Here is a 23,643-nt window from a genome sequence, read left to right on the forward strand (position 1 = left end):
GAGGTTATTTATTACCAGGTAATTCCATCGTTTTGGAAATAGCAACTGCTATATTATTCATCAGTGTCTCAAATTTTGCTGATTGTGGCGCTCATTTTGTTGAAAGTCAAGCACTCTTCCAATAGACCTTTTTATTTTAGTGATTTATGTACACGCTCCAGGCCTATTGGTGTAGTGTATTACCCACTGGCGCATGCGTGCAAGAGGTTGGTTACGAACACGTTGTCTGCCATTAAAGTGTTGAGTAAATGTGCGTTGGTTTAATCCGAGGGTTTACTAGTTAAATCCGAAACAATCCGGACGGGAGACAACAACTGGCGACAAGGATAAACACTGATTGAATGATCTGTATTGTAGCTTGAGAATGGCTGTTGCAATTACCACTGATTTAGGTGGAATATCTAACCTTGATATTCACGGGGATCCTACAACTGTTGGAGCACAATGGAAGAAATGGAAGCGATCATTCGAATTATTCGTCGTTGGAAAAGGAGTGCAAAACGCAACACAAACGAAAGCTCTTCTTCACTGTGGAGGACCACAAATGCAAGATGTTTACCATACGTTTCTGGAAGCTCGAGAACCTGGCGAAGGTGAAACCGTTCACACAGTAGCGATGGAACAACTTGATCAATACTTCATGACCCAAGCCAATGTCCCCTACGAGAGACACCTATTTTGGACTATGGCTCAGTTACCTACTGAAAGCGTTGATCAGTTTATCACAAGGCTTTGTGAAAGAGCAGAATACTGCAAATTCGGCGATGCGAAGGATGAAAATATTCGTGATCGGGTTATTGAAAAATGTATGTCTCGTCGTCTGCGAAGGAAACTTCTGGAGAAAGGAGGAGAACTGACCTTAGAACAGCTACAAAATACTGCAAGATCTATGGAAGTTAGCGACAGGCAAGCAGGAGCTTTTCAAGCCAAGAGGGCCAAGAGATACCAAACAATCAGTAAATCAGATTGGCTCTGAGGATAGCCCAGATAGTGAGTATGCGTTTACCGTTGTTGATGGGAAACAGCCTATGGTCCAGGTGAATGTTGGTGGTGTACCGAATGTTGCCATGATTGTCGACTCGGCAGCTAGCTGTAATGTGATTGACCGCAAGTTGTGGGAAGAGTTAAAGCAGAATAAAGTGAAGTGTGTGTCTATGAAATCCAATAAGAAACTGTACCCATACAGAAGTGCTGAACTGTTGAAAACAGCTGGTTGTTTTATTGCAACAGTAACTGTACGAAATGTTACTGTAGAAGCAGAATTTATTGTTATCGAAGGGAAAGGCCAAGCATTACTAGGAAGAGAGACAGCTACACAACTGAATGTCTTGTGACTTGGAGAGGAGGTTAGAGTTAATGTTCTGAAAGAGGAAGATATCTTTGACAAGTACAAATCATGTTTCGAGGGGCTAGGAAAATTGAAGGATTTTCAGGTGGATATTCCCATCGATCAGAATGTTAAGTCAGGTGCACAGCCTATGCATCGTGTGCCGTTCAGTATGAGGGACAAGTTATAACAGAAACTTAATGAGATTGTAGATCTTGATGTAATTGATAGAGCAGAGGGTACGACACCCTGGATTTCACCTGTAGTTGTTGTGCTTAAACCAAATGGCGACATCCGTCTCTGTGTTGAGATGAGATAGGCTAATGGTGCTATTGTACGGGAACAACACCCCATCCCGACAGTCGATGAAGTTCTTCATGACCTGAACAGTAGTACTGTGTTTAGTAAACTTGACATCAAGTGGAATTGAGTGAGGCTTCCAGACCGATTACCAAGTTTCCGACTCACAAAGGACTTTTCAGGTACAAAAGACTAATGTTTGGAGTCAGCTGTGCACCTGAAATGTATCAGAGAGCAATTCAGCAAGTCTTACAAGGCTGTGATGGAGTGAGAAACATACATGATGACCTTATTGTGCATGGTCAAACAACTGAAGAGCATGACAAGCGACTTGAAGAGACCATGGAGAGAATCCAGAACAGAGGCCTAACGCTGAACAAAGAGAAGTGCAAATTTCGCATGTCTGAGCTTGAGTTTATGGGTCACTTACTTTCCACACGAGGGATAGGACCATCCCAAGCAAAAGTTGAAGCAGTTGCAGAAGCCAGACAACCAGAGTCAGTAGCAGAAGTACGTAGCTTCTTAAGTTTAGTGAACGTCTATGCAAGGTTCATCACTGATCTCGCGACAGTATCAGAACCTCTCAGGAGACTCACAAGAAAAGATGTTCATTTCTCCTGGGGAAAAGAACAAGAAGCAGCATTTAATGAGCTAAAGAAGAGGTTGGCCAAAACAGAAACCTTGGGTTACTTTGACAGTGCCGCAAAAACCCGTGTCATAACTGACGCCAGCCCAGTTGGCCTTGGTGCTATCCTAGTACAAGAACAAAATGGTGAAGAAAGAGTGATTTGCTATGCCAGCAGGAGCTTGACCGAAAACGTTATTCACAGACCGTCATTCACAGACCGAGGAAGAGGCTCAGGGGATCGTGTGGGCATGTGAAAGGCTACACATGTACTTGTATGGAGCTGATTTTGAAATCTTGACAGATCACAAGCCCCTACAGTTTATCTACTCGAAGAAGTCCCAACCCAGTGCGAGAGTCAATCGTTGGGTGTTGAGACTCCAACCCTATCGTTTTACTGTCAGGCACATACCTGGGAAAGAAAACATTGCTGATTCCCTGTCTCGTCTTACAAGAAACAAAGCAAGTACAGACCTTAGTTCTGAGGCAGAGGAGTATGTCAGATTCGTAGCGGAAAATTCAATTCCTCAAGTCTACCCGAGAGATCAAGCGTGCCTCAGATGCAGACAAGGAACTGTCAAACATAATCAAATGTGTGCAAATGGAAATGTGGCACAAACTTGAGAACAAGCAATACCTGCTCATCAGAAATGAACTCTCCATTATAGGAAAATTAGTACTGCGAGGAACACGGATCATCATCCCTTCTAGTTTACGTTATCAAGTTCTGCATCTTGCACACGAGGGTCATCCAGGAATAGTGTCCATGAAGAGCAGACTTCGTACCAAAGTCTGGTGGCCAGGGTGTGACAAGGATGCAGAGGTGTTTTGTAAGACCTGTTATCCCTGCCAGATGGTCAGTATGCCTAAGCCACCAGAACCCCTCTGAACTGCCCTCAGGTCCATGACAGGAACTGCCCTCAGGTCCATGACAACACATTTCAGCAGACCTTATGACGCCATCTCTGCCATCAGGAGACCATCTCCTTGTAGTTGTTGACTACTACAGTCGCTATATGGAAGTAAAAGTCTTGAGGTCTACAACTGCTGACAAGGTCATTGCCAGTCTAAGGAAGATATTCCTTACCCATGGACTGCCCGTTAGTAGTATCACTACTGACAATGGACCTCAGTTCATAAGTGAAGAATTCTGTAAATTTGTTGAAGAAGAGCGCATTGGACACAGACGACTGACTTCGCTTTGGCCTCAGGCCAACGGAGAAGTAGAAACACAGAACCGCTCCCTACTGAAGAGGATAAAGATTGCACAAATAGAGAAGAGAAATTGGAAAGAAGAAATTGGCTCTTTCCTAATAATGTACAGAACGCCTCCACACAGCACAACTGGAGTAAGCCCCGCAGAACTCCTGTTCCGCAGAAAGTTGTGAACCTGTACCTATAGAATTCCCAGTGGATGACCGAGAAGTAGGTGATAGAGACAATGAAACCAAGGAGAAAGGAAAGCTGTATGCTGATGAGAAACGCTGTGCCCCCAAGTGATGTGAAAGAAGGTGACACGGTATTGTTTAGACACAAGCGGAAAAACAAGTTGACGCCAACTTTCAGGCCGGAACCATACCGTGTACTGGACAAGTCAGGCAACAGTGTAGTGGTGGAATCACCTGATGGTGTCCAGTATAAGAGAAATTCTACCCATGTAAAGAAATTCTATCAGCGGAGTAATGCACCTGAATGCGAGACGTCTTTATCACCTCCTATCTCGAACAGTTCTACTTAGGGGTGTAACAATACATCGACCTATCAATGCATCATGATTGTAAGTGTTCCGATAGCAACACATCAATACCAAGTTTAACTATCGATAGTTTCATAAAATATCGATAGTTACAATAGTTTTTAAATGATCTCCTGAAGCATCTTCCTTAAATTAAGAAATTCCTCTTTTCTTCTCGTCTGTCTGTGCTGTTCATTATTCCAAGTATAAGGGACAATTTTACGCCAAAACAATCTTCCCTGACATGGCCCGCCATTTTTGTTTTCTAAATTCGCCTCCAGGCTCTTGTCTGCATTCAAAATGGTGGCAGAACATTTTATTGTCCCCCCTCTAGTTGCTCTATGGCTTTTTCTCAAAAGCTAAACATGGTCTGTGAAGAACCTTTTGAAATTGTTCCAAACAAGAAAGTGAAGTCCTGTGTATGGAACCACTTTGGTTTTTTAAAAGAAAATGATGGCGCTGTGGCGGCTGTTGACAGTTCAAGTTAATAAGACTGAAGTGAGACGTTGATAGGTATTTCTGTGACATACTATTATGTTCAATTTACATAATAAAAATGCAGAAAAACAGTGGATTTTTATTTTTTTCTCAATTTTATATAACTTGCATTGTACAGAGAAGATGGAATGGGGCATTTATATCAAAGATATCTTTTTATCTCAATGAAATACTAATTGTCACACTAAAATGTCACTATCACAATAGTATTGCAATAGTATCACCACTATCGCAATAGTCAAAATGGGTGCAATAGTCACCCCTAGTTCTACTGAACATCAAGTACAGCCAAGTGTAAATGAAAGTGATGAACATTCGGGAGAAACTCGTACACAGACGGTGGTCAGGAGTGCGGCAGAACGCGACTCTATCAAGGACACTGCATGTAGACCTACCAGGTCTAGAACATTACCATTTTCATCAGAAAACCACGATTGAGGACTTAATAATGTTATGCCTTAAGGATAAGCCCAGCGAGGACTACGAACATTTCACTCTATTGCTCTCATTCCAGTTATTGTTTTAAGAAAGATTATTGTTACCTAGAATAGAATTAGTTTTCATTAGTTTTCAGTCCAGGATCTATTTCAAACAAGAGAGGGATTGTAAGGCATTGTCCGCCATTAGACTTCAGTAAATGTGCGTTGGTTTAATCCAAGGGTTTACTGGTTAAATCCGAACCATACGGCCGGGGTACAACAATTGGCACCACAGACACTCTTACACTATGACAACCCGGTGACCTAGATAATTACAGAAAATCTAACAAAAAGTCCTTTAAAATGAAAGTCTTGCAATTTTCTTAGGTCTTGTAATCTTGAAAACTGACTGGCGGTCTTACACTGCAACCATGAATAGGAACAGTAGAAACAGGAAATGTGAACATGAACACAAATTTCCATGTGAGTGACGAATTCGAGATTGTTAAATTATTTTCAATTTTACACTCATTACAAACCATTATTGATGCTGACTATAAAACAATCATCACCTGCTCTAGAAACTGAGGGGAGACTGAAACAATTAGTCAGCGGATACCTTGTTTTGACAGGTGTCAATTGACCATAACATTGACGTCCAATATCAAAGATGTATGCTGTAAACTACAATCCTAGACAAAAGTAGTTGGGAAGGTTATATACATGAACCCCACCAGAGCTGTTTTTCAACCCGCTTCTGTTAAGGCGCAAAAAAGCACTTTCTCCTTCTCTTATAAAGCCCCCCTCCCCCCTATTCAATGTTGGAAGATAACACTACAATTTCCTACGAAAAGCATTTAGTTTTGCACAACATTGAATCAGGGGGGTGGGGAGAGAAGCAAAGAAGACGTCAAAAGTGGTAACCTTCCCAACAGTTTTGTCTATGATTGTAGCTAGAGTGTCAACTGGGGCATTGCCTCCTCGATGAGCTCTAAACTTGAGCCCATGATATTGTTACGTGGGTTGTTAGGGGTGGATGTACGTACATACGGACGATCGATGACGTCATGGCTAAGATACCAAAATTTCTTGCAGTGATGGGTTACCATATTTTCTTAATTATGGCGCTCTGTGTGCGCGGAGCTCCACAAATAATCACTGTTCACTGTTACTCCCATTTGCTGTAGCGATCCAGAAGTTGGCTGTTTTGTTGTGGTCTTCTGTCCAGATCACCATGATCTCCCAGTGTTCTTCTTCGTTGTCACCACTTGAATCAGTTTGCTCCTCTCTTGAATTAAAATTCTTTTTTTTTGTGTGACTTTCCTATGGTATTGAACTCTTTGGCTACTTTCCGGGGAATATGACCCTTTTCTTGACAATTTCAAAAGGTTCAAGTTGGAATTTGGTGGACAGCTTGTTCGACGTTTTATGCTTTAGGAGCACCTGGCCTTCCACTCGAAGATCACAGGGTTCAGCAACTCTTCTTGTGTCCGTGTAAATCTTTGCCTTAGTCTTAGTCTGGCAGCTTTGTGAGTATTTTGCGGTAAAAAAACGACTCAGCCAAGCAGACTCCAGTGACACTGTGTGGCACTGTTCTATAGCTTGTGAGGAAGCAAAGAAGCTCTTTCCTCCAATCTTTGCCTTCTGCTTGTGCAATTTTCATTCATTTTCGTCATCTGTGATTTTGGTCATGGCTTTTGGGGTAGCTGGGCTAGTGATCTTACATACTCCTCCGCAACAATCTATTTTCTCCCCTCTTGCTGATCCTCTTGACCAATCAATCTGGATAAGGCATCTGCTATGTTCTCACTGCCAGGCTTGTATTTAACTGTGTAACCAAATTCTTGCATGTGCAATACCCAACATTTGATGCACGTTGGGGGTTTTGACTTGTTGGAGCACAGAACCTCCAATGGTTTGTGATCTGTCACAAGGTAAAACTTGATTTTGTACAGGTAAGTTCGAAAGCGCTCACAGCCCCATACGATCGTTATTGCCTCTCCCTCAGTTTGGCTATATCTGCGCACTACGTCAGTTAGGTTGTGACTAGCATACATAATCACTCTGAATTCACCCCCTTTTTTCTGGGCAAGAACAGCACCTAACCCTACAAAACTTGCATCCGTAATGACATGTGTGTCAACCTTTGAAATGTGTAGATGAGTCTAGGCAACACAATGAAATGATTGGCCTTTTGCCTTGCGACTATTCATGAATATCTTGGTACTTTCTCACATTTGTGACAAAGTGATTTGCCGCAGCAAACAGTTTTGTGGAGGAATGGAGATTCCCTGTGGGTTGATGTTCAGTTGTTCGAGTAAAGTGAAATGAATTAATGGCTTGAAAGAACTCATGGAGAGCAAGAATTGCAAATGAACACTTGAAGATACAAACATTGTTGACAAACAGCTCCTCAAGAAAAAGCGAAAAAGGCAATGATCAACAACAAAGTACTTTCAGTTTGTTGTATGTTTATTCAGTGACATAGAAAACTTCAACCGCAGATGTTTCCATAGATAAGGCACACCCCCAATTTTTTATTTGAATTTTGAGAAAAAAGGTGTGGCTTATACATCATGGACTTTTACTGTAAATGATTTGATGACCTCAAGCAACAGACTACACGACAGCAGAGAACATTACTAACAGTATGATTGGTTAATCCTAATCGTCATTCCACAAAACCACAAGATAATAATCAATAATTAGTATGATTACATAGGTGAATACTGAAAATTCTCTGCAATGATTGGTTGCACTTGAGGTGAGCAGTTTTTCAAATAGCCACAAGCCATTTTGTAGAGGTAGCAGACGAAGAAATTAAACTATCGTTTTCAAGAAAATGCATATTTTTAAAATAATCACCTATATAATACCTCAGGCCCTGTGAATATCGTTGAACAAAAACTGAGACAATGTTCACTGTGAATTCAGCGCATAATAATACTTCTTAAATAATTAGAAAAGCTAGAAAGGAAATAAGTAAATAATTTTGGCTGTAACACTACATAAACGTTTTGTTGATAACAATCATTATGCTATAAATAGCCCACTTGTATAGAGTTTCCATTAACCAAGTTTTTCTGTTCACACAGTAAAACCTTATTATAATAATTGAATTACCTCAGCTTGGTGTTTCTTGTTAACACTTTTGGCTTTCTCATAAGATTTCCTAACAAAGGAATAAAGGTTTTTTTCTGGTACAGTGTGATAAAACCTTACTTGGTTCAAGAGCATTTATTTAAAATTTTAATCAATTGGGGATTGATGCAACATTCTGAGTGACGATTAATTGTTTAATTAAAAATATACAAATTTCTCTTTAGCTGTTAACAAACAGAATAGAGCAATGCAAGGTATAGAAGAGGCAACAAGTGAGTTGAAATTCAATCTCAACTTGCAACAATGAAGTGCGAAGGAGCTCAAGGTGTGAGATTTGAAAGTGAATGACTGCCAATTACTTTTGATTGGTTCTGTAAAGAATCCACAGAAATATTACCCTTGATCTTTAATGCATATACCAGAAGCAAGACAGAGTAACTCGGCAAACATATATATCTGCCTTGTCCATTGTAAATGGAGCAAGGCTTTGCTCTAGCGGCGCCCGGTTGCCTGAGGCGACTAACTTTTGGTATCGGGCGACAAGGTAAAATTATTGGTCGCCCAAGCGGGCACCTTCATGCGAAGTCCCGTGTGCAATAAAAAAAACGAAAGTTTATAACACATTAGTGCTGGTTCATTATCTTAGTGAAGCATGGCGAGAAAAAGTCTTTCCCAAAACAGCTAGAGCAGTCGCACTCTCGTTGACTTATTTAATAACAATTCGTTCAAGGTGATTTTTTTTAAAATGTAACAACACCGTATGACTTGCATGTGACAAGCTGCACGCAAATATCTCAGCAGTTTCTCAAAGGTAAAATCTTCTCATGAAATGGTTTATTTCTGGTTTTGATTTTAATAGAGTCTCAGACGTTGTTGATGGGCTGACGGTTCCAGGCGTTGATCTTTGTTTGAAAGATTTGAAAACAAAACAACAGTCCTCATTCATGCACATTTTACTGCGGTTTTCAAAAATATTCATGTTGCGTTACGCCTGCTCGTTGTCAACCTTCGGCCTCAGTTTACTTTCCTTACCACAAAGACTATGTAACGATAAGCAGCCTCACACAAGTCCCAAAATACAAAATGTGTAGGCTTCGTTCGTTCGTTCGTGGTCCGGAAATTGTTGCTATTTTTGGTATTGAATTTACTGACGAAGTTTGCAATAATTTATAGACAAAACGCGCGATTGGAGAAATTTTAAAAAAAGGTTGAAGGCTAACAAACTTTGAATTGCTCCTTGCTGCTGTATCAGTCATGTAAAATTCATACAGAAACAGCCAATGTAAACAAAGGAACAGCGCTCTTTGTTTTGACACTTCAGCCTTCACGAATTACATAATTTGCAATTTTTAACACGAGAATCCATGGTATTTCTGTTACTTCTAATTTCAGGTCGAAAAATAAGAAAATAACAGCTCAGTGTTTTTGCCTTTGCCCTCCATATCTTTCAGGCACACCAAGTCCAATTAAACTCTTATATTTATAATGCAAAAAATTGCAGAAATCTTCTTTTACCACGCGTTTTGTTTGCACTATTTTGGCGCGAAACTTAGACCAGTTTCATATGACAAATGTGCTTTGTTTCTCACATACATAGCGGATACCAACAGTGAATAACATAGGATGCGTAGAGCAGCCTCCAAAAGCAATGGAACTGGAAGATCTTGCAGCTTTGTTTAAACTCTTAGATTGCCAGATAAAGGACAGTGCCTGTAACTCGGAAGATGATCAGTTAGAAGCATTTGTTTATTTTATAAAATGCTAAAAAACGGGCTTAAACTGATCTAAAATTAAAAAGGTTTCCCAAATTTTCGAACCGTATCTCTAGTTCTTCTTCGGGGGACAATGAATCTAAAATTCAAAAATCACTGCTTCTTATTTTGGCTCCCAAGAGATCTTAACAGCGGCACATATGCCCTTGGGAACTCCATTCTTTCATTCACAGAGTTCTGATCGATGTTTGAGTGTAAAGACTCCAGAAAAATTCTGCGCTTGTAATTAGTTTCATTCCTTTCAAGAATTTGGCCGTAGCGTGGATGGATGTCGTGCGTGGTTCTTTCGGCATGTTGTCGGATTGCTGACTCTTTACTCGCGGCACGCGTGGGATCATGTTCCACTCTCCTCGAAGCCCAGCACCGTTTGCTCTCACTAATGTACAAGAAATAGCAGTCTTTGCATTCAACCCTGTAAACAATGCCAGCTACATTGGTGAGAGCAAACGGTGTTGGGGTTCGAGGAGAGTGGAACATGATCCCGTGCGTGCCGTGAGTAAAGAGTCGGCAATCCGACAACATGCCAAAAGAACCATGCACGACATCCACCCACGCTACGGCCAAATTCTTGAAAGGAATGAAACTAATTACAACCGCAGAATTTTTCTGGAGCCTTTACACTCAAACATCGATAAGAACTCTGTGAATGAAAGAATGGAGTTCCCAAGGGTATATGTGCCGCTGTTAAGATCTCTTGGGAGCCAAAATAAGAAGCAGTGATTTTTGAATTTTAGATTCATTGTCCCCTGAAGAAGAACCAGAGATACGGTTCGAAAATTTGGGAAACCTTTTTAATTTTAGATCAGTTTTAAGCCCCTTTTTTTAGCATTTTATCAAATTATGAACACTGATCGCCAAAAGAGCAACATTTTTAAACACATCAAGACCACCTACGGCAAAGGAACGCTGCACCTTGCCAGAGTTCTGGAAAGAAACTTTACAAAGCAAACAAGGTACAAGTCCCATCTACGCTTCTGCCACAAGAGCAAATGATTAAAAGTCCTTCCAAGTTTTCTACAAATGAAGCCACCTATCAGTCATCCAAAAGCCACGGAGGTCGCCCGTCTTGCAGGTTGGAGCTATCTACGACTTATGATCAGCATGTGCCACAACAAACTTAATAGAATTAAGCACGCTATCGGAAGAATTCAACACGAAATACTCGGTTTAATACTGAGTACAGAATTTGCCACACTAAGGGAAGTCATCTTACATCGAAACCATCGGGAGGAAAACAGAACTCGTGCAAGGCACGAACAAAAACTAAAGCGTGGCGACCCAACCGTCAATGACAACACAAACGAATAAATAAAGAAAAGATGGGTTGTAAATGCTTCGGACCGAGACCTGGAAGCCAATGAGATATCACTCCTCAGAAAAGGAATGAACTTCGCAATCACTCCTAGAAGTGTGCCGGTTAAGGAGATTCTAACCGCTGTGGAGCAGGGAATATCGAACCTACCACAAGACGCCAAGGACAAGGTCAGGGGCGATATTTGTAACATCATAAAGAATGCAAAAGCGCCAAAAACTTGCAACTTGAGCCAAGGTGAGCGACAGGCGATGAAAAAACTCAAAGAAAACGACAGCATAAAAAAGTCGGGGAACCTAACGGAGAAAGAGTATTTTAAAATCAAACCCAGTGATCCTGTTGCGGCTGCTTTTTATCGCCTTCCAAAAGTGCATAAAGTCCAGTTAACAGTAAAAGACCACCACTACACCTTGGCCAGTCCATCCACACCGATACCCCTTAGACCTATCAATAGCAGTATCGGGTCCCCTACCTACCACGTTTCCAAGTATTTGGCGAATTTGCTCAGCCCCCTACGTTCAGATCATGGCGACACAATAAAGAACTCAAAGGAATTCGCAGATTTCGCACAGACCCAGACAGTCAGACCAGACGAGGAAATTCTATCTTTCGACGTCGTATCCCTGTTCAGTTCGATTCCTGTCAATCTAGCCTTAAAAGTCATCCAAAGCAAGCTGGAGTCGAATCACACCTGGAAAGACAAGACAAAACTAACCAAAAATCAAATTGTAGAGCTGACGAAAATCGTACTGTACAACAGCTTCTTTTCATATGAAGGGACTCTGTATTACCAAATTTTCGGCTGCGCTATGGGTTCACCCGTGAGCGTAGTCATCGCCGACTTGGTAATGGAACACGTCGAGGTTCAGGCTTTGTCAACATTCACAGCTCCCCCCCGCTGGTGGTTCAGATATGTTGACGATTCAAACGCGTGTATAAAGTCGGCAAAGCTTGACAATTTCCATCGCCATCTTAATGCAGTCAATCCGCACATCCAGTTCACAGTAGAGCACGCCACACCCGTAGACGGTAAACCAACCATCGCGTTCCTGGATACTAATCTATCCACCCTCCCCAATGGTGAGGTTGAGGTGCAAGTATACCGAAAAGCCACCCATATCAACAAGTACTTGGCATTTGATTCACACCACCCTGTACAACATAAGAGATCCGTCGTCAGCACATTGATGCGCAGCGCAAACACCATCCCATCTAGCGAGGCCCTGAGAACAGAGGAAACATCCAACATCTAGGACAGCCTACAGGTCAATGGATATCCCACCAAATTCATTGAAAATGCTGCCCAACCAAGGTCTGGTCCACAAAGCCACCATCCTGACCCGGCTGGCCTTGCCCTGGTACCCTATGTTCAAGGGATATTGGACAGGGTAAAACGCACACTGCAACATTTCAACATAAGGACTGCTTTTAAGCCCATACCCACACTTGCTTCTGTCTTCAAAAAACCAAAGGACCGTCCATTGGAAGAAAAAATAGCAGGCATCGTTTACAGGGTTGAATGCAAAGACTGCGATTTCTCCTACATTGGTGAGAGCAAATGGTGTTGGGCTTTGAGGAGAGTGGAACATGATCCCGTGCGTGCCACGAGTAAAGAGTCGGCAATCCGACAACATGCCGAAAGAACCACGCATGACATCCATCAAGGCTACAGCCAAATTCTTGAAAGGAATGAAACTAATTACAAGCACAGAATTTTTCTGGAGTCTTTACACTCAAACATCGATAAGAACTCTGTGAATGAAAGAATGGAGTTCCCAAGGGCATATGTGCCGCTGTTAAGATCTCTTGGGAGCCAAAATAAGAAGCAGTGATTTTTGAATTTTAGATTCATTGTCCCCCGAAGAAGAACCAGAGATATGGTTCGAAAATTTGGGAAACCTTTTTAACTTTAGATCAGTTTTAAGCCCCTTTTTTAGCATTTTATAAAATTATGAACACTGATCGCCAAAAGAGCAACATTTGTTTATTTCCTGGAAAGGAAATATGCAAACCAAAAGCATTTATTTGCAGTTTGGATTGTAACGCCCACGTGGGTCTTGAAGAAGATAAAATGGGAAACCCTTTGACACCAGAAGACCTTCCTGTAGATGACAAGAAAACCTATAAAGCAGTGAGGACGACAGGAAACGGTCACTGCCTTTACAACGCTGTGTCATTGACACTGGTGGGCGATGAATCATATGCAACACTGCTGCAATGCTTGTTGCCCTTGAACGTGTCATGAATGTAAACTTTTATGCACAGCATCCTAAATTCACCTATTTTCCCTCTGGTGGTCGTCATTCAAACACCATTTTTTCTCTTTGTTTATCAACAAGTAGCAACAGTGTTTTTCACGACACCGAACAAAATGTGAGAGTGGCTATCTTGTCAGAAGCACGTCTAGCAAGCAAACCAGTAACCAGAGGGGAGCATGTATAATGAAGTGGATATTTTCATGTTGCAGCTCCGTCAGCAGTTTTAGCTAGACCTGTGTTCTCTACCTATCCAAACTGTCCATCATGGACACGAGACTTTGTTCACGGTATTATCTACCCTCGGATGGCTGAATTCTCTGGAGAACCAGTCTTCTTGCTTTGGTCGCAACAAGGGAGTGATAACAGACCCGGAGCAAGGTACGTTCCAAATCACTTCGTCCCTCTGTACTCAGTTGAAGCAGGTCGTTGTAATGATAGCGACACAGACTGCAAAGATGAGCCCAACCCAAAATTTGTAAACGTAAATCTCCATCTTGGTGCTAACGCACCAATCAAATGCATCGAAGACCAGACAGATCTACATAAGAAAGCAGCAGTGGTTCCTGAAGAAGGCAAGAAAAAGATTAGACAATCAAGTGACAAAGGCATCATTTACTCGAAGGGCACCAAAAGAGGGTGTTTGGAGCAATTTGGTTTTCTAAGGAAATCGAGCTCATTAAAGAAGACCAGGAAAGAAGATCCGTCTTGCAGTGAGAGTGCTGTATGCGAAGAGAAGAAAAACTGCTTTCCTCCAAGACCCCCTGATGTTCCATCACCACACGTCTTCTCTAAATCCCCTGATGACTTGGTGAAAGTGAAGTCAAACAGCTATGAAGAAATCAGAGTACGAAAATTCCAGTGGAATTGGCTTTCCTTGTTTCCATGGTTGAGGATCAACATGCAACGTCTTTCCTCAGATGTACTGTACGACCTCTCACATCCATACCCTCAATTGCAGCCACCCAGTTCTTATGTCCCTTCTTTGTTCTGCGATGTCTGTTCAAAACAACCATTGTCGTCTTTCGACACTGATATTTCCAACAAGACTGGAACTAAAGTGTTGAAGATTGAAAGTCAGAAGAAACATGAAAAAAGTCAAACTCACGCGAGCTGCGTTACAGCCTTTGAAGCTCATTGACAGCCACAAGAGACCCTGTTGGTCAAGTACCTGAACAAGGCTATTAGTCTCCATGATAGTACATTGGAAAAGAAGATACTGACTGCCTTTACTGTTGTGGCACTTGAAACTATACAACTATGCAACTATCAAATTTTCTAAAGGTGTCTGAATACTTTTCCATTCAGTTTGCGAGAATTTAACAAAAATTGAAAATACACTTAAAACGCATTAACAAACGTTCTCTTATCTGTTTCCACACTTAACTGATTAATTAATTAATTGGTTTGGGCGACTAACTTTTAGGCCTGGGCACCCAAGCTGGTATAGTTGGGATCCCGAAGGGCTCCCTTAAATTTTTCTTAGAGCACAGCCTTGTGGAGTGATCAAAACAGTCGCAAAAGGGACAAAAAGTGACATGCACTTAGCCATTGACGTAATACACTCTCGGTCTAAGGGCCTTAACTTCTCTTTAAACGAAGATAAGTGCAAAGAAATGAGAATACAGTTTTCTAAAATCAAAACTCAGTGTTGTCCCGAGACTATTAACAACAAAAAGAACTTGAACTTGTCATGAATGTGAAAAATTTGAGGATCATTATTAGTGATGACCTAAAATGGAACCATCATACGGACTACATAATCAAAAAAGCATCTAAACGCATGTACTTTTTAAGGCAACTCAAACATGCCAACGTTTCTACCGCTAATATGATTAATTTTTATTGTACATGCATCCGCAGTGTGCTCAAGTATGCATCACCAGTTTTTCATTATGCATTACCCATGTACCTAAGTGATGACATCGAACAGGATTCACAAACAAGCCCTCTCAATAATCCTCAGTCCTGGACTATCCTATAATAACAGACTTGCAGTTTCTAGTGTACCATCTCTCGCCACCCAAAGACACGTTTCATGTGGAAAACTTTTTAGGAACATAGTTGAAGAACCTGATCGTAAACTGTACCACCTGCGTTTCATGCGAACACCACATACTTCTTAAGAAACAAATGTCCTTTCATAGAATCTCTTTATAAGACAGATCGTTTTAGGAAATCATTTACCCAACGTCTATTTGTAATTTCTAGTACTTCATAAATTTATCTACATTTTATATATATTTTGTGCAGATCCAGTTTTATCACGAATTTTTATATTTCATAGTTATAAGCCAATGTAATTCAGTTTTCACTGCAAGTTTGGTGTCAATAAACCTTTGTTATTATTAAAACTTCCTAACGCTGGCAGAACTGAAAATTCTACAAGAGTTAGTTACTGAGTGCAGTCCCTTCTTTCCTAATTAAGTCTTCAAAGACTGAGATAAACAAAAATCTATTGAAGGGATCACACACTTCAAAAAAAACTTCTTTTTGCAAATTTGTGAGTATTTCAAGATCATTTCTCCTGAGTTTACAGATATATTAATTTTGCTTCCACTAACCAGTCAATGAAATTAAAGGGTGACACCCCAGAAAAGTTGGGGCCAGTTGCACTATCTAATGTGAAGAGATCAGAAGGAAGACCAACAGGGAAAGCTCAGATACAAAGACACCCTTAAGAGTGAATGTCAGCATTGATCAAACAAATTCGAAAAATTGCGGCAAACCTCAAAAAATCGATTTCGCTCGAACTTTGTAGTTTGGTAAGGTAATTAGTCCTAAGAGTTGCTATGCAGTTGGTTTCCTCAAATACTGTGTAATTATTGAGAAATGTGCAAATTTGGACGACGCTACAGAAGCGACCATCTTGACACTGAATTTTAACCCAACTTCGGCAGACTCTCATCGGCAAACCATGCATTTAATCGACCTTAAAACAGAAAAAATCGTGTGAGTGACCTTTCCTTTGTTGTTTGTGTCAATTTGATATGGGTTATTTAATTACTTCCTTTCGAGACAATTTTTTTATTTAGGGCTATATTTTTAATCAAAAAAGTACCTCTTGCAAAGCGTTTGTTTATGAATGTGCTTAACCTTTGAATCGCTTGAAACTCCGCTCATTAAAAGGCAGATAAATACCCTTTCAAATGATCGAAAAAATATCTCTGGGCAAATGTTTGTGTTTAATGCTACACCACTTCTAATTTGAAGGATATTTGCATATTTGCGACCTCCGAAGGTAATCAAGTGGGCTATTAATAGCCTCCGAACTACACCTCAGAATGCCTCTAAGACGACAAGAAACTTCAAAACGATGGCATAAAAAGACAGTTCCTACCTCTGCTGTTAAACTTCTAACGTATTTTGGTAGCATGACTATTGTTCTTCCTCTTAACCTTTTGAACTGTGTTACCTCAAATCTTGACACTAATCCAATAAACAACGTCACACAATCAACAAATAAACATCACCAACCAGTCAATAAATAAAGTCACGAAATTGAGATATTATGGAAGAGTTAAAAGGAAATAATATGTCAAAGGAGTGGGATATCCCGTACGCAAGTTATTCGGGAAAATGTACTTCACAAAATTGCATAGTTTTGTCAAGAAACGCCATGATGTTGTTATACAGCTGGAAGTGGCCTGAAGAGAGTGGAAACATATGGAGTCAATTTATTTTAAAGGCTTCCTTCGCTTTGCTGACAAAAGCTCACATCCAAAACGTAGTCAGTTTTAGTAATTAAACAAAGGAATGCTATCGAGCTGAAAAACATTGATATTTTCAATGTACGTTTTCTAGGTGACAAAGATAACAGCCCACAAAATTGTGTTTACTTTCTTTCAATTTTTTAGCTTTTTAAGGATGTCACGAGCAGATTAATTTTCTTTAACCAGTATTATTTTGGCTGATCAAATAGTGTTTTCTTGAACATGACAAGTTTCTCAGGAGTCATTTTAGTTCATGCATTGTAAAAAAAATCCAAAATTCAAACTGTTTTATCTTAAGACACCCACCCCTAACTGTATTGAGTGAATCTTAGGGCAATATAAAATCACAGGGGACAATGTAATGATTTAGATGCGAATAAACGTTTTTCTGCTCATGGTCAAATCTTCCCTCCCCCTCTTCTTCCTGGCTAACAATGTCGGGCACATTCAAAACAGACTTCTTGGATAACCTGGAGAAAAAGCTTGTGATCTGTTTGGGAGAAAGATAGTCCTCAGCTTGAAATAGAAGAGTGCCTTTGGGACTTTGTGCTTTCCTCATTGACTTAGGAACTTCATCAAGATTTGACTTTCTGCCTGTTCACTCACCTATAAGACACATATCGGTGAGGTACTTCTTTTGCTCTTTAGTCAAGCGTTGACGAGTTGTTTCAGCAAACTTCAAGGCCCATCCTTGTAAAACTGGAGTGACAACAGATGGAGCCGTTGAGGCACATTCGAACAACAGACTTTCAAGAGAAGATGCACCCTGTTCAAGCGTTTATGCATACTTCACCATCACCTTGTCAAGAAATGTTTCTTGCTCTAAGATGTAATTGTGCTTCCAAACATCTAAGTGGTTCTGAAGGGAGGAGAAGCGCTTGAAGCTTTTCATACATCCTTCTTCTGTGCAAGTGAAAAGACCAACAGTGTTGCCATGCTCTTCTGCATTGCTGTCTTCGTATTCAGGATCTGGCAGTACAGTGGCGCTACTTTCTTTAGCAGAGCTCTCGCGTGCCCTAATAGGACTAAATGGCCGTTTGGGATGGTAGGTATCTTTAATCACTGTAAGATGAGGCATGGAGAAGTTATCAAGATCTTGAAAGTCACTGCAAGGCAGAAATTTCCCTTTGCCAATTCCATAGGCTCTCGAGACTCTCATCCCCTTCTTTTCATACCTGACATTGTTGACGAAACTCACACCTTCCCAAATAAGTGTATGACCCCATTTATGCGGGCAGTCTAGCCCACATAGTTTGACATGCACACCACGTATACCTCGACCAGAATCTATTGTGGTCTTCATCTGCTTGACTGTCTCAATGTCATTCCCAGAATTCAGAAACGTTCTCATGTGACTTTTGACCGTGGCACAAGGACCTTTCCCACCTTGGGGATCTGAAAAATCCATTCTCAGGGCAACATTGTGTTGGCAAGCGAGTTGTTGTAGACCCAGCATGGTCACAGCACTGTGGTAACAGCCAGCATTCTCTTGCCTGAAGATGATTGAATTGATGTCCTGCATTTCTTCTTTCAGTTGTTTTACTGCATCTTCTATTGCAGCCAAAACAGCGATGCTGTCTTGGGAACAACTTTGAAACACGTGTATCAGTGTAAGCATTTCAATCTCTCTTTTCCATTTTCGCGTTGCTACACTAATGTGCCATGAAATTCCGCGCTTGCCGTACCAGTCAGCCTGACTCTTGCGATACTTTCTGGGAAGAAACTTCATTGCCCAGTCCAGAACAACTAGCACCTCTTGCTCTTTTAAACCATTCGAAACATCTAAGAGAGCTTCATCCTGGTTAACAGAGTAGGTGGACCTTGCATGCTTCAATGTTTCTCCTTGACTGTGTTATTATGTACTTCAGCTCTTCCCTTTCATCAAGAGGAATCTCGATCGTCTCCAATACAGATTCGATGTCTTGACAGATAGCAGGAAGCAAGTTACATCTGTCGCATGCTAAGTCATGGGGATGCTCACAGCTTTGCATGAAATCAGGATTACTTGAATAACTGAGAGCATATGGTCGACAGTGATCTGGAACTCTTGAACTCTGTGATACATGGACCTATGGAGTACAAATATGAATACATATTAGCGATATATCTTCAGTTAATTCAATATACCTTTCATAGTCTAAACGGATGTAACAAGCTATAGTTATCCTTACTTTGAAGTCTCCTTTCAAGTACCGGTACCTCTTCATCAGTGTAAGCTTCCTTATCAATTCCTTAGACCATGACATCCCACCTTGATAGTTGTCTCCAAGCTTATCAACCACTTCAGCTATGCCATCAAAGGCCTTAGCTCCTTCTGAAGAAACATAATCTAGCCCTTGCAATGACGCTGAACCTATGCCAAGAATTCTTAAAAGACTGCTCCGGCTCATGGGTGTGAAGCCTGTTTCTTTGCAATAGCTTTGATATTGCTTTACAGTCTGTTCAGGGACAGATGTCCTGATAACATAGCGGATCTTCAGCTCCGTTTTTGAGGAGAGCCTTAATGTCTGTTCACCAAACGGCATATCTTGCACGACCGCTTCTAATAAATGTTAAAAAGTGGTCGAGTTTTTAGGGAGCAACCTGGATTCTTGTATTCTTTTGTCGTGAAACCTCTACCATGGAGCAAACTATGATGACGTGCTATGTTGTATCTGTACCTGGTTAAATCAGGGATCCACTTTTGAAGTGTTGAAAAGCTAACTTTATCTGCTATGACAGAGAGTATTTGTCTTCGGGTCCTCCAGTGATTTGAGTTTTCACATGATTCCACTACAGCCTCTAATAGAGCAGAATCTATGTCATCAGCATCTCCCTTTTTTAAGCTTGCTTCTATTGCTTTAGAAAGCATCTCCGGACTTGAGGGCGCAATTTCCTTAAGAGTTGCAAAAACGACCTGTTTAGCTTTACGGACGTAGTGACGTTTTGTTCTGTCAGCTGCAGTGTCCCAAGGCATTACCATTGAAGCAAGAAATGAGCTGAGCTTGTCTTTTGGGATATCTATATGGTATATACAGAATAATCGGGTAATTATGACGTTTTTAAACCAAATGCCCGCAAGTCAGTCTTGGGTAATGATGACGTATACGAACACAGAACTGTCACGGTGTGTCATACCTTTATAGACATGTTAGTAGCAAGCATCGCGCGAAGTAAAAGTTATGGTGTATCAGTGTAGTGCTTCATTTTTTGTGTGAGAAGGATCAAAGCAATCAATTATATTTCGCCCGAATAGTTTATTGAGAACAAGAGGGAATAATTGCAAAATACTAAAATACTTGTGAGTGCTAGTACTCTCGCCATATGTCACAGTGCTTCACACATCACATGCTGTGTAATCAAGCAAAGGAGCCGAAAGTGACTAAATTATCTTATCACAACAAGGAAAATCCTTTGGTTTGAGTAGCTGCATTGTTGCAGATACTCTCAACATTTCCGAATTTTAATTTTGTCACCACAAGAGTTTTCTACACGAATTCTTCACACCATGTACCTATCATTTAGAATAAAGTGACACCGTTTCAGTTGCCGCTTCATCATTCAGATTTTAACACTTCCTGTTTAGTATCTTACTATTCATTTGGTCATTTAATCCTATAACTGCGATTATATAATCCAGATCAAGGACATCTAAATTAAGCATTGACATTAAACCGTGCAACATCAGTGGTTATTCACATTACTCAAGACTAAAAAGCCTCATCCCTTGCAGCATGTTACATTTTTAAAAGACTGGTCACATTATGATAAAAATTGACCTTGTGTTTCCTTTAGTTTCTGTTTCGACTGGTTCACCATCTATAGTATCAGGCGAACAAGAAAGGAGACTTCGATCGAGTAACGCAAGCGAGCAAGAGGTTTATTCAAGATGCCGACCTATCGATCCCAGCATGCAATGCCTAATCCTACATCCCCCCACAAAAGGGAAAGCTAAGGAAAAACAACAGGAATGATAACAACAAATCAAAATGTTCATGTGAAGCACTGAGGCACACACAGTTCAATGTTCAACTAAAGATTCAAGCGTTCTGGAGGTCTCACAGCTCTTCCTGACCAAGTTGTCAGGACGGCAGGGCTTGGACTGCCAACACTTGAACTGGGTGGCCCAGTTTGGATAAGAGATCAAGATCGGTATGGCCTGGTGACAGGGAAAACTTATCCAAACTCGGCCACCCAGTTCAAGTGTTGGCAGTTCCTTTGCTCTGTGACGCCTGTCAAAGTTGCGCTGTTGGTTAAATCGATACAAGCTTTCCTTTTCTTCCACCAACTGGCGATCTGTTATCTGCACATTAGGATACAAGTGGGTTGGAAGAGTTGGTAGCTGTGTTTGCAGGCGACGTCCCATCAGTAGTTCAATAGGTGAGTAGCCATTCTGTAGAGGAGTTGATCTGTAAGTCAAGAGGGCGCTGAAGATGTCTTCGTTTTTTCTTAGTATAGACTTCGCTGTGAAAATGGCTCTTTCAACTTCGCTGTTCACCTGGGGTATTTTGGCGAACTAGTAACATGTGTGAAATGATATGCTTCGGCAAACTGTCGAAAGGTCTCTGCGCTATAATGTGGCCCGTGGTCTGACATAATGACATCTGGGATTCCATGTGTGGCGAAAACCTCCCTGAGAGCTTTTATAACTGAATGTGGTTCTCTGGGCGTTGGTTGTTCCTTGGCACGTGTGGCATCGGGTGATCAACTCACCACTTTGTGTGGAGAGTCCTGGCCACCACACAGAAGTGCGTGCTCTGGATCTACACTTAGTCATGACTACAATCCTAGACAAAACTGTTGGGAAGGTTAGCACTTTTGAAGCCTTCATTGCTTCTCTCCCTTCCCCCCTCCTTCAATGTTGTGCAAAACTGAATGGTTTCAATGGGAAATTGTTGAGTTACCTTCCAACATTGAACAGGGGGGAGGGGGGCTATGTAAGAGGAAGTGAAACTATTTCTTTTGACCTTTAACAGAAGCAGGTTGAAATACAGCTCTGGTGTGGTTCTCGTGGGGAGTCAGGGTGGTTTAGTGGTCATCAACTGTGCCTCCCACCTCTGCGACCCAGGTTCAACTGTGGCCTTGAGGTTGCAAGTGGGCTGAGTTTCAGTCCATCTCAATCTGACTCCCAGGGTTTTTCTCCGGTTACTCCGGTTTTCCTCCCTCCTCAAAATAGACTCCCGGCCTATTCCATCAGGCTGTGGTGCTGTGCTCCGAGGTCATACATGGGTCGTGTTCAAGGGCAGAGCGCCTAGCCGGCAGCACAGCTCCTTCGGTCCGACCTCGTGGAGCTGCACCCTTAGTAATTCAGTCTCCGACTGCGAGAAGGGCGATTAGCAGATCAGTTATTTATTTTTATTTACATAACCTTCCCAACTACTTTTGTCTATGATTGTAGGTGACCAGTATGAATGCAGTCGAGGATTTGTAGTCGCATACTCCTCGGAATTACTATACGATCATCGTACAGGAGTAAGTCATCAACAATCATGAGGTGGCTTCTGTTCTCCCAATATGGGCGTAGTAATGGCTGATAAGGCAAGTAAGGAGGCCATCCGTGAAGGCAATACGATCTTAAAAGGGAGCATTCTTTATCTACCTTCTGCGCATCCCTAATCTTCTGTAGTCGGTTGGGCGTAGCTGGGAGATAGGAAGTGGTCTGAGTTGAAAAGGCCTCTACTTCTTTAACAAGCGGCTAATCTTCTATTCCTGGTAGGCCAGCTGGAGCATGTGAGAGTGTATCTGCGGTAACTTGATGTTTTCCTGGCACCTATTGAACTTGATAGCTGTATCTCATAAGTCTCAGGCGGAATCGCAGGATTTGAGAGCTCTGATGAATTCAGGAGTACAGTAAGCGGTTTGTGGTCTGTTTCTAGGGTGAAAGGGATGCCGTGCACATAATCAGAGAACCTCTCACTAGCCCATGTTGTCGCGAGGGCTTCCTTTTCAATTACGGCATAACGTTTCTCTGTGTCACTGAGAGATCTTGACGCTTAACACACCGGGCAGCGCTCTCCATCATCCTGAACTTGAAATAAGACTGCACCAATTCCTGTGTTGGAAGCATCCACTGAAATGATCATTGGATGGTTTGGATCGTAATGTGCCAGGACTGTCGGTGACACTAACACTTGCTTGATCTGCTCAAAGGCTTTTTGCTGGGGTGCAGCCCAAACCCAAACACTGTCTTTGCGTAATAATTAACGAAGGGGGTCACTGAGGTCAGCCAGGTTGGGAATAGATTTTCCAAGGTCGTTGACCATTCCCATGAATCGCTGTATCTCCGAGACGTCGGAAGGGACTGGGAATTGGGTCACAGAGTTCCGTAATCACAATTTTCGGCGACGCAGTATAAATCTTGAATAAAGGTGTCCACAGATTCACCGGGGTTTTGTCTTCGTCAATTGAACCAGGCTTGTTCAACGATAATATTGCGGCGAGCTGCAAAATAGCCATTTAGGGCACTTTTGACTTTGTCGAAGGAAGTGGTTGCTTCGTTTATGCTTAACGTTTTGACGATGTCATCTGCACAATCCCCCGTTGCATAAAGAAATGTTCCAACCTGTTCCTGGTTTGATTTGTTTTGAAGGCCAGAAGCGATGCGAT

General features: G+C 41.5%; 1 protein-coding gene across 4 annotated transcripts in view; it reads right to left on the minus strand.

The window, feature by feature from the left end:
* LOC138017028 (structural maintenance of chromosomes protein 1A-like) overlaps window positions 1-23,643 on the minus strand; it is a 168,754-nt gene that overhangs the window by 68,039 nt on the left and 77,072 nt on the right. For all 4 annotated transcript variants that reach the window (XM_068864235.1, XM_068864233.1, XM_068864234.1 and 1 more), the window contains exon 11: window positions 8,028-8,076. In XM_068864235.1, the coding sequence (XP_068720336.1) occupies window positions 8,028-8,076 (49 nt within the window). The remainder of the gene's footprint in view (window positions 1-8,027; window positions 8,077-23,643) is intronic.

This window comes from Montipora capricornis, chromosome 9 (genome assembly GCF_036669925.1).
Source record: "Montipora capricornis isolate CH-2021 chromosome 9, ASM3666992v2, whole genome shotgun sequence".
NCBI classification, from domain to species: domain Eukaryota; kingdom Metazoa; phylum Cnidaria; class Anthozoa; order Scleractinia; family Acroporidae; genus Montipora; species Montipora capricornis.